The sequence below is a fragment of the Mus pahari genome, chromosome 2 (assembly GCF_900095145.1).
Source record: "Mus pahari chromosome 2, PAHARI_EIJ_v1.1, whole genome shotgun sequence".
Classification (NCBI taxonomy): domain Eukaryota; kingdom Metazoa; phylum Chordata; class Mammalia; order Rodentia; family Muridae; genus Mus; species Mus pahari.
The window spans coordinates 156,015,918-156,027,486 of record NC_034591.1 but is presented as its reverse complement, the minus strand read 5'-3'; the positions used below and the strand labels follow the sequence as shown (position 1 = coordinate 156,027,486).

The 11,569-nt window shown below is 43.9% G+C and overlaps 1 protein-coding gene across 1 annotated transcript in view; it reads right to left on the bottom strand.

Annotated features, from left to right (window-relative positions):
• The window catches only part of Pde3a (phosphodiesterase 3A), a 256,796-nt gene extending 245,236 nt beyond the window's left edge, over window positions 1-11,560 (bottom strand). The window contains exon 1 of the mRNA XM_021190361.2: window positions 10,389-11,560. Coding sequence (XP_021046020.1) covers window positions 10,389-11,342 — 954 coding nt within the window. The 5' untranslated portion in view covers window positions 11,343-11,560. The remainder of the gene's footprint in view (window positions 1-10,388) is intronic.
• Between the last annotated feature and the right edge of the window lie 9 nt (window positions 11,561-11,569).

Below are 11,569 nucleotides of genomic sequence, written 5' to 3'. Positions count from 1 at the left end.
TCTCTCTCTCTCTCTCTCTCTCTCTCTCTCTCTCTCTCATCACACATTATAACCCAGACTGGTTCTGACCTCATAACCCTACTACTCCAGCACCACAATGGCGATTTTTGCTGCTATGCATCTCTATGGCTGTCTGTAGAATCCCTTTGTAATAAACCTTTGTCAGTTGCTGGGGCTGGAGAGATGGGTCGGTAGTTACGAACTCTCACTAATCTTGTAGCATAGCCAATTCAGGTCTCATACTCATTTCAGTCACCTGTAACTCCGGCTCAGGAAGATCCAACACACTCTGCTGCTTTCCAAGGGCGCCTATACTCATACGAAGGCACACGCATACACACACGCTTTATTTAAAAACAAAAACAAAACAAAAAACAACATTGAAACAACAGTGACCTTGAAGGTAGATTTAGAGAATCTTTAGTTGTCAGTGATCTAAAAATAAACAAAACACATGGTGAACATGAAATTTCCCACTAAGGTTCATGGGAATTCCCTTTATGGGAAACATCACAGAGAATGTTTTTAAAATGTTTTATTCTTTATCTTTCTGTGTATGGCTGTCAGGCTGTATGTATGAAAGCATAGCATGTGCACCATAGGAAATGAACACAGTTCCCCACCAAGAGCAGCCTGAGCTCTTAACCACTCAGTCATCTTTCCAGTTCTGTACAAAACATTTTTAAAAGCAACAACAACAAAAAATGCCAACATCACGTCAGATTTGCATGTCCTCAGACTTATCCATAGCCGCTTTTCTTTGCTTTAAACATTTTAGACTCTCCCCAATCTCAAGGGACTGGGGGAGGGAGTAAATATTTTATTTAACAGATATTTCTTTTCCATCCACATATCCTGCCAGCCAGCACCTACAAAGAGCAAGGCGCTCAGCCAAAATTTTCTAAGGGAAATGTTATGGGTAAGATGGGGAGACTGAGAACTTGATTTCTTCTCTAAGGAAAACTGTTGAGGTCTGACATGGTCTCTAGTTTCTTTCACTCCAAGTCTTAGAAAGAAAATACCCCCACAAGGCATAAGATACACAATAAGCTCTCTCCTTTCAAAGTTTGGGGTCCCTGCTATAGAGACTGGACCTCAAATCACTAACCCCACAATCGAGGGAAGGGGTTGTGGCATACCACAAAGCTGAGTGTGGCATCCTAAGGACTTTTATTTTGACCCTCTGAAATCCTTTGGATCAAAACAAGCAAGAATATTAGTTTCTTTATTTATATATTCCCATCACTTTCGAAAGGTGATAAGCAGTCCACAAATTGGCCAGAAGACAAAATACCCACCCTCAAAGCTCTCTGTGATGTCAAACTTCCTCCAGGCTTATCAAAGTGTGCAGTATAGGCCTGGAGAGTAGAAATACTTGCCACAGCCTTTGCATAAATAAATGTGCCTTACAATGACCTCAAAAGAGGGAAACAATTTATTAAAATCCTTTTAAACCCAAACCACAGGTTTCTTGCACAAAATCACTCCAGTGTTCTCTAAGTTACCTGTGGAGGACAGAAAAGCATTTCTTTATATTTTTAGATGCCCTTGAGAAAAAGGAATTTTTTTTTGTAAAAAAAAAAAAAAATGACATTTTGAAAAATGGAGATAGTAGGAGGGAGGGAGGAAGGGAGGAAAGGTGTGTGTGTGTGTGTGTGTGTATAGTGGGTGAGAGACAGAGACAGAGACAGAGAGAGAGACAGACAGACAGACAGACAGACAGACAGACAGAAAAATAAGATGAGTAGGGAGAAATTCTAGAAGACAAATAAATAGACCTAACTAGGGAAAGGAGAGAAATGACTAGCTACATTTAAATGTAAAGTATTTCAAACAGTGAATGTCTATTACACTGCATATTCTTTGGGTAGCTCCCAAGTCTGAAGTCAGCTTTACTGTAGTGAACCTATATACCCACATCACTTCTTTCCATCCAAATTTACCCAGCGGTATAACATGATTATATTGGTTTTAGAATTTTATTAATGATTTCCAGGGTGATATGTGAAAACCTAGATCATTCATCTTTAATCTGCAATGTAAAGGTAAAATAACATGCCTTGACTCAAGTGGCTATCTGTGCCATGCTCAGATAAAAGCCATTGCTCATGGAATGCATGCATTACTTTAAAATGTAGATCTATATTTATAGATGTAGATGTGAGAAACCATGTCATGTATGAAGTATATTTTTTCATTAATTATCCAATGAACATTGAGCTCCATCTAGAATTCAAGAATCCATGGAATAAGATGGAAAATGGCTTCTGACACTCTGAGGCTTCTTCACCGTGGAACTCCAGGATTCTGTGTACAGGACAGAGCCCCCATTCCCATCTCCTGTTTCCTTCTGCTCTTTTGACTGATGTTATAGAAGCACAGTGACAGGTAATTGGATCTTCAGGAGACACTAGCAGGTTTGCCCCTTTTGTTGTCAATGTTAGGAACACAACATCCTACCTTACAAATGTAAGTACTTTCATTGCCAAAGAGTACACACTGATCACCCTGGACACATGATATGGAGACAGATGTAATCCTTGTCACAAAGAAAGCCAGGAAAGACAGACTGCAGTTAACTGTGACACTGTCAGAATCCGATGTCCAGACTTTTCCCTAAACACTGCTAAATTTCCCCAGATTAAAATAACTATGTTTGCATCTTCAAATGCTGATGAAACCACAAAGAGAAGAAAACGGCAAACATACAGCTGCCAACTGTGTGAGGGGGATAAAAGGTATGCCAGAACCAGAAGTACAGTCTGGGACATGGGAACCTGAGTATATTTTCCTCATAGGTAAAGATGTAATATGTCATGCTGCTGAAAACGTAAAGCGCCAGTGACCAATTCGGTGACCATTAGCCACAAGTGTTACCTGAATCACAACCAGGGGGCTAGAAAAAACTGAAACTGCCTTTAGTGTAAAACACGCCTTGGATATTTAGCTCACTACAAGCTAATGGTAATGTGTCTCCATTTTCTCCTTGACTACCTGCTGGGTCAAATATAGTATTAGTATAAATTTTATTTTCCCTTTAGTCCTTTTATATAAGTTAAATATGGGTTTCCCCCCATTAGTTTATTTACTTATTTATTTATTTTACACAGCTGGCTATAACAGAAGCAGAGAACCACAGCTACATCCGTGCTTTATTCTCACTGGATATATAAGGCGCTCACCTAGGAGGCCAGCAGGACTGCTTTCATCAAAGCCACTGGGTGACACTGTTCTCCACAAAACTGACACAATCAAGTCAATTTCCCGGCAGAGCAAAAAAGACACATGTACAGGATGTGTACGGGTCACACATGCAAGTGTGCATACACGCTTATACGTGTAAATACACACAAGCATGACAGCCAAGGCCGTGTAGCTCGTTCAGACCACTCATTATCTCAGGGTGAAAGGCTTGACAGGCCTTGGACTCTCATTGTTCCATCCCGGACTTGCAGATTTGACAATTCGAATGATAATTCATAGGTCCCCTAATGGTAACTCAGCTAGGATGGAATCAGCCATGCGGGACGAGTTTAGTTTGGGGTCTTTCTCAAAAGGCTTTCTGTCCTTACAATCATAAGGCCCCTCATAAGCTCCCTTAATATCACACGTACTTACATTTTTATGGCTTCTGAAGGAAGCCGGGCAAACTAATTTAGGGGAACACGAACAGCTGTTTTCACTTACAAAAGGGTTTTATGGCTTCTACGGTCATTTTGTGTGAGTTGAGTTTGAAATCCTAAACATCTTTCAATCAATTTCCTTAAAAACAAACAAATAAACAAAACAACCAAATAGCTGTGTGTAAGTGGCCACTGGAAACCTCAGTGGGGCAAGAGGATGCCTCTGCAGACTGCTGTAAACATTCACAGGAGGGACAAAGCTAATAGCAATGCACTCCTACCCCAGGGGCTGTCTGGAATTCGCCATTTCATTTCGATAGTGTGAGACGTTTTGTGTTATTTTTACTTCGGATATACAGCCTTCTAAACCAGATTGGTGATCCCACTTAGTTCCATAGGTAAAATCGCAAACCATGTCTAGACTTGGCACTATTCATCCCAGTCCCTTCCTGACTGTGTCCCAGGCAGCCAGAGCTGAATGACCTTCGTTCGGTTCAGCTACATTTCCCTGGCCTCCCCTCCATGCCCCTCCCTCTGAAATCAGGCTCCCTCAGATCTTCTAACCACAGCCTAGCCCTGTGTGGAGCATCATTCAACATAGTTATAAACAGCCATGAACTCTCTACAAATTTCAGGGAACAAATGAAGGGGTCCTAGATCCAGATGTAAAACCTACTCTAAGGTATGATCTACATCCCCTAAGCCATTTCTTTCTTTTTAGCTTTCGGCGATGGGGTCTCATGGAGCTTGGCTATCCTCAACCTTTGTTGGAAGTTGGAATCTTCCCTCCTTCTGCAACCGCCCAGGTGCTGAGATTGACAGGCCTGAGACTCCACCTACTGCAACCGCCCAGGTGCTGAGATTGACAGGCCTGAGACTCCACCTTCCACTCCCCCCACATTCTCTCCCAGTGCTCATTCACACATTTCCTGGGAATTTCCCTTATGCAGGCATGTTATCTCCCAAGTGGCATGCTAAACCCTGGAGAGACATGGGCTGTATCTTCTCTGTGTGTACAGTTTGGACACAGGTGGGCAATCTTAGCACAATATTTAGCATAAGGCCTGGTGCAAAAATGTGTTGACATGAGAGTTGGCGGGTTGACTGACCCAAGGCCTATATGGATCACATTAGCTAAAAGGAGTGTTTCCTTTTGAAATAGTACTATATACAGGATAAACAGTATGGTCAATTCATGTTTTTGACAATTATCCACCTGTGAAAAACCCACATCAGCACCTCTTTTAGACTCTCACCCATGGGGATAAAACTCTATGTATTTTATGTTGCAAACAGCACAAACTTGCAGGCTTAGCTCAGAGTTAAAGCGATGATCAAAGATGGCCTTACAAAAAAATAAAAAATAAATACATAAGTAAAAAAAGGACAGAAGTCTCCTGTAAAAAATACTTCCAGTAAAAATATCCTCAACAACAAAAGTCCATAAAGGCAGTTGTTTCCTATCACAGAAAGGAACAGAAAGGTATTGGTTCGTTGGAAAATTAACAACCTAACAACACATCTAAAACATGAGAACACAGAAATTTGGGGGCTCTCTGGGATTCTCCAGAATTATTTGCTAGGACTTCACTAGACAGATGAGTGTGGAGTGCAGGCGCAAGCTGTGGTTTCAGTCAGCGTGCAGAGCTTTTAGAAAATACGATTATTAAATATCACGCAGAAAAAAAAAAAGGGAAGGAGGAAGACGCCATGGGTCAGAGATCCACAGGAACTAAGAAGCAATCCATCACGAGTGTGTGTGTGAGTAAGTACCTGTCCGCAATGCTAAAGAAACATTGCTAGTGGCCCAGTGCAAATGTTTCAGCTTGTCAATGTCTCTCCAGACACTATGCAACACAATAGTGGCATTGATCCGGTGTGTTCACATCCATGTTCTCTGAAAAAACGCAACTTCCGCCCTAATCCCCCAACAAACTCACTCCTTTAAAGGAGTCAAATAATGGGAGTTTTCAATGAAGTCAACATAAACTCCAGCAAGCTGTGGCCAGCACGAACCATATTAATTAAAGAAATTTTAAAATAGAAGTGGGCTTATTGGCTTGATACCCACATACCCCCCACAGAAGAAGGATTTTTAACACAGAGAGTTCAGTGTGTCAAGGCCTTCAGGTATCTAGGAGCTTGCAGCCATGATTCTCAGAGCTAAATCTCTGAATGGAATTACAACAAATTCACACAAATGTCACAAGAAATAGAATGCATGTTTTCCATACCACTGTCCCTCACCCAGCCCGAGTGTCCCCCTCCCCCCCAGGCTTTTCCAGATGTATTTCATACACAGAGTCACTGTTCTGGTTGTTTATTTAATTAACATGACAGCCCAGCACACACTGTTTCTTTCAGTTCTACAGTTAAACTTTTTACACTTTAGACTCAAGACAGAAAGAGTAAAGTAACTGTTTTCACTCCTTCCAACCTCTGGAAATTTATATAGATTCTCTGACTATTTCTGTCAGTTAAAATGGTCCTTTGGTATGCTTTAAATATCAGTATTCAAAAAGTAAAAAAAAAAAAAAAAAAAAGTCACGGGAGAACAAAACATTTTTCCCCACTTTTCCCAGGAGAAAAAGAAAACATTGTTTTGCCTTTTCAGAGGTTGACATTAATTAATTTTATTTCTGTCACCAAGCCATAATCAATATTTCTGTTTCTATCATTATAAACTGAGGAATAATAATGAGATATGATAGAAGCCACAATTTAAAGAGCCACAGTTCTTAAATGTGTTCAATGTAAGAAACATCAAAATACATTTAGAAATGTATATGTTCAGAAATAGTGTATGGCTTTATCCATGACAGAGCCCTTGTCTGGCATATGTGAGGTCTCAGGTTCAATTCCCAACATCACCAAAACATTTCTGCCATTTAAATACTGAGGTTCTTCTAAGGCTGCCTGCAGGACTGTATGATAGATCGATCAGTGGGTAAAGACACTTGTCACCAAGCCTGATGACCGACCGGAGAGAGATTCCCAGGACCCACATGGTAGAAGGGAGAGCTAAATCCTGCAAGTTGTCCTCTGACCCCCGAAACACACACACTATAGTGAGCATGTATGCATGAACTCATGCTTAATGCACACATGTAATTGAAAAACAGACCATCTCAAAAATTATTTGAGAAGAAATATTTCTGTGCTTTGTACTGGGAAAGCTATCAAGTTCTATTTGTTTTAAAGTAATGGCATTTAAGAAAGCCCACCACATGCCCACCCTCCAGGGAGTACCAACAGAAACCATTATCCTATCTTTCTTTTCTTATTGTTTACAGGGGAGGTTGGAGTCATTTTAAAATATCCTTTTCACACCAGTGATTAACAACCTGACCCTCTCTGCTACCAAACTTATATTCCAATGCAAGTACATTCACATAGGCTAGTGATTCTCAATGGAGCGCTTAAAGAAATACTCTCGGGAGAGTATAGCTTTTGCTTTAGTAAGGCAAACAATATATCTTGTACATTTCTGACTGCCTTTGTATCTGTCACAAAGAAATTAGTCATTAATGTGGCTTAAAGGCATTCATGGGGAAAGCTGGATGACTTCTGTCTTTCCCCTATGAAACTCTATATTTAACATATTAAATTCTTAACTAGTAAGTAAAATAAAATTTGGGTTGGAATCCATTAAAAATGAATGGGTAAGCTGGATTCAGTAATTTCAGAGAAGAGAATGTCCCGTAGTGTTCTGTGAGGCATATAAGAGAACAGGCATGCCTCAAGTGTTTTCCAAAAGTTGAGAGTTGCAGAACTAACTTTGTGTTGAAAATAGAACTTATTGGTTATGATCGTTCAATAAATGCTGGGTACTTCTGCATATTGGATGATGGCAAGGGTGCAGAATCAAATTGACAAGGTTATAGCTGTTGTCAAATGTGAGAATTCACTTCCAGAGGACATAGACACCTTAGCAAGCCCCAGTCTTCCCTGACCATCAGCCTAAAATGTGTAATTTAGCACACACATCCAAGAACCTAGGCTCAGTCTTGAGGATACAGGGTTGGCAAGACTGGACAACAAAGATGCTGTCAACTTTGTTCCTCATTAGAAGACACTTGCCTTAGGACACAACTGGTGCCTCCCCCGATTCTCTGACCAAAATCTACACATGTATTTCCTTTCTTTGCTGCAAATTATCCGTGCTACAAACTCAATTCTACAGGGAATATATAATTCTAAATGTCAGGGGAGGAGAGAGAGAAGGACAGAGGGAGGGGGGTTTGCTTGTGTTATGACAATTTCAGCATATATTCTTCTGTGCCTCTTTAGAGAGAGAATTCACAAGCAGTGGTCACTGTCACACACAGAGAGAAGAGAAATGCCCCAACTCTCTCACCTTTAAATTCCACAATGAGCAACAGCTATGTCAGTCGGTTCTTAGGAAACCTCTGTCTTTCGTGCCTTCTAGCACTATTTAAAACTCACTGTTTGCCTACAAGAACTGCCCTGTTCAGAAAAGAACTAACCAGACAGCACTCGGGGAAGTGGTAGACGTTCATTTTACACTTATGTTCATTCTGGACTTCGTCAAGTATGCAAATGATCACGGCACCCTTTGCCCTCTTAATCAGAAGTTTGCTTCCTTGTGATAAAAAAGATAAGCCATTTACTATATGGCTCCCAACCTTTTCACAGAGTTCGGCCAACGTATGAGCTGTCACCTAACCCTACCTCAGAAGATACTACTCCATGTCAGCACCACCCAGCACCCACAGTTATGTGCAGCAACAGCTTTATTGGGTCATATATAAAAACCAGGCTTCAAGGGTCCAAGCTGCTGCTGCATGCACCCAGGGCCTCCCGTCATCCTGAGTGACATCTTCTTGATTTACAGCCTTCTTCATCAACACGGCCTTGAAGAAGAATTCCCAAAGAAAATGATCAGGATAGATGATAGACGCGCACTATCCTAGTAATTAATGCTTCGGAGGATGCCAAGTTCAATGAGACTCCTGTAGGGTTATCCCAGTCCCTCGTTTGCTAGTTGGAAGCAGAGAGAGGAGAGAAAACCTGCATACATTGTCTAGTCTATGTTCATCAGCAAAGCTGCTCTGGTCACCTGGAGGCCTTCTGATCTCAAATCCACTCTGAACTCTTAATCCAAAACGTCAGAAATTTAATTCTGAGGGCTAAGTGGCATCACTGCGGATTCAAATTACTTCTGACTCAATCCAGATTTTTCCTATAAGCTAGTCTTCAATGTTGGCAAGGACTACATCACGTTTCCCTTTAAGTTAAAGAGAAGTGTGTTGTCGGGTGTTTTTAATAGACAAACTTTCATTCAAACCCCCCCCCTCTCACCCATCACTACATAACTTGTTATAACAATTTCCAAATTTCCACACAAACAAAGCATCAGTCAGTGGCCTGTATTTTTCCCTTGACTCTTAGAACAGGTTTAAACCCAGAAATACTTGTTTCTGTTAAACATTTGTTTTACAGTAAGCGCAAGTGTGCGCTGCTGTCATCCAGTCCACGACATAAAGTCCATCTGGGTAATCAGCTCCCTTTCAGAGACAACCCAACCTCTCACACCATATGGTGACTGATATATTTCTAAGGAATAGCTAACACTTATTCCCTAGGATAATCCAAAAAGAAAATGCTTACTATATCATAGGGACAGCCTTTCAACCTGAAAGTCATCCTAAGGGGGGATCATGGGTAGGTATGAATTTAAATAGAAAAAAGTGCAAATTTCTATTTAGAGTTCAGAATCAGCTTTCTCAACCCCTTCAACAAATGTCAACCCTGGTGGAGAAAACTGAAGGAAAGACCTTAGGTACAGCTTGTGTTTAAAATTGGAAATGGTTTTCCTAAACCATGCAGGGTAACTGTCCCATGACACTAAAGATGTTTGCAATCCCCTCCCCCAAATAAGAACTGGGAAACTGCTGCACAAACTTCACTCTGAATTCCACTCCCCCCCCCCACCTTCTCCTTCCTCCAAGACACATATCGCTAGCAATCCTAAGAGAATCTGGATCAATACTTCCTGCAAAGCCTGAGGAAGTCTCTTGTCTGTCTCTCCATTTGGATGTATAAACGCCCATGAGGAAGGTTACTTTTCTGAATGAACAATAAAAGCATTGCGCCCAATTCTGTGCCATTCTAAAGTTCACACATAGCCCTAAAGTGTAAACCCTCAGTTCAGAGTTCAACACAGTGGTGTGTAACAACTAAAGTATATCTAAAAGCAGACTGGCTGCAAGAGTCACTGTGAAAAACGAGTGCGAGTCCAGCCCCTGGACATCCAGGATGCCTGCCTGGCTACTGAAACTTCTTTACTAGCTTTTGTAACTGTTATCTGGTACTTGATGAGAAAAAAATTATTATCTCTTAAAAGACACAGAAATATAGAAGATGCACGTGCTGAAAGCCGCTTGCTATAAATAAATAAATAAATAAATAAATAACTTCCAAAATTTCAGGGAGGGTAGAAATGCTTCAAGAGACGCAGGGACTCAAAAACCAGGTGTAGGAGATTTGAAAACATGGCCCAGCTGTGGAAGTCCGAGTAAGGCCACTCAGTTTTCTACTTTTTCCTGTTTTCTGTTGTTCTGGCTGTAAACTACTCCAAGAGACCGAGAACCGGCGAAAAAAAAGAAAAAGGAAATCTTTCTTAGTACGTGTAAAGTTTTACTGTTTGGCAGGCTGGCTTCCCGGCTGCCTGCGCCCCACTCCCTGCACTTTGACTGTTTCATGTTTCCCAGGAGCAACCCCAAAGGCGCAGCCCCAGCTTACCTGCTCCCTGGGTATGCAGGGCAGGGAGGTCCTCCGGTGAGACTTGCCACTGCAGCCGGACATCTCGCCGGCCACCACCGAGCTGGACCGCCTCCTCCTCTTCCACCCCGGAATCTCTTCCTTGGTCCTCGCGCTCAACTGGGACCCAAACCGCTCCCTGGGCGGAGCCGGCCCGGAGCACTGCGGCAGTATCTGCTCGGCGTACCTGGCCAGCAGCAGCCCAAGCACGGCCGCCAAGTATGCCAGGTAAGGTCTCCAGGCGACCTTGAACCTCTCCAGAGAAACCAGGGCCACCGTCCTGAGCACGCTAGTCCAGGCGACCATGAGGACGCCCAGCCTCAGCCTCAGCACCAGCCATGTCGCGCCACCTAGGCAGCTGAGCAGGACCCCCGCGGCGGGCAGCGACAGCAGACGACCGTCCCCCACGCCCAAGGAGAGCTGCACCAGCGCTTCCCCGGTGCAGCAGGCGGCCAACAGCGCGACGGCCAGAGGCAGGCGCACCCCGGCGCGCAGCAGGCACAAGCCCATCCAGAAGAAGGCGCACAGGAGACTGAAGAGCAGCGCGGCCGGCTGCAGCCAAGGGCTGAGCCGCGCGCCGCCCCCGGGAGCACCTCCCCGAGGGCCCGGGAAGACGCCCCCTCGGGCTCCTTCCTCCTCCTCCTCCTCGGCCGCCGCCTCCTGACTCGACTCCAGCTCGCCTCCGACCTCCCCGCCGACCAGCCTCACCAGCAGCGCCAGCAGCACCGACAGGGAGCCCGCGCACAGCGCCGAGGAGAGTTGAGGCGAGCGCCGGAGCGGCTGCAGCGCCAGGGCTCTCCAACAACAACCGGAGCCCCGAGGGGATGGAGAGGACTCGCCACGATGGCGGTGGTCCCCTCTGGCCACCCGGGCGGGACTCGCCCCTCCGAAGGCCGGCTTGGCTAGGTCTTGGGCGGCCTCGCCCCGCACTGCCATGCTCTGCGGACAACCCCCACCCGTCCCACTCGCGCGTCCGCGCTCTTCTCGAGCCCACTCTCGAATCACTTCTCCCGGATCTACGCGAAGTTTCAGCCTTGCAGAGAACTCAAGAGTGCGAGCTGAAGACTTTGAGTTGGCAGCTAGCAGGATCAGCCTTTGAATTTTCAACCCCCTCCTCTCTCTCTCTCTCTCTCTCTCTCTCTCTCTCTCTCTCTCTCTCTCTC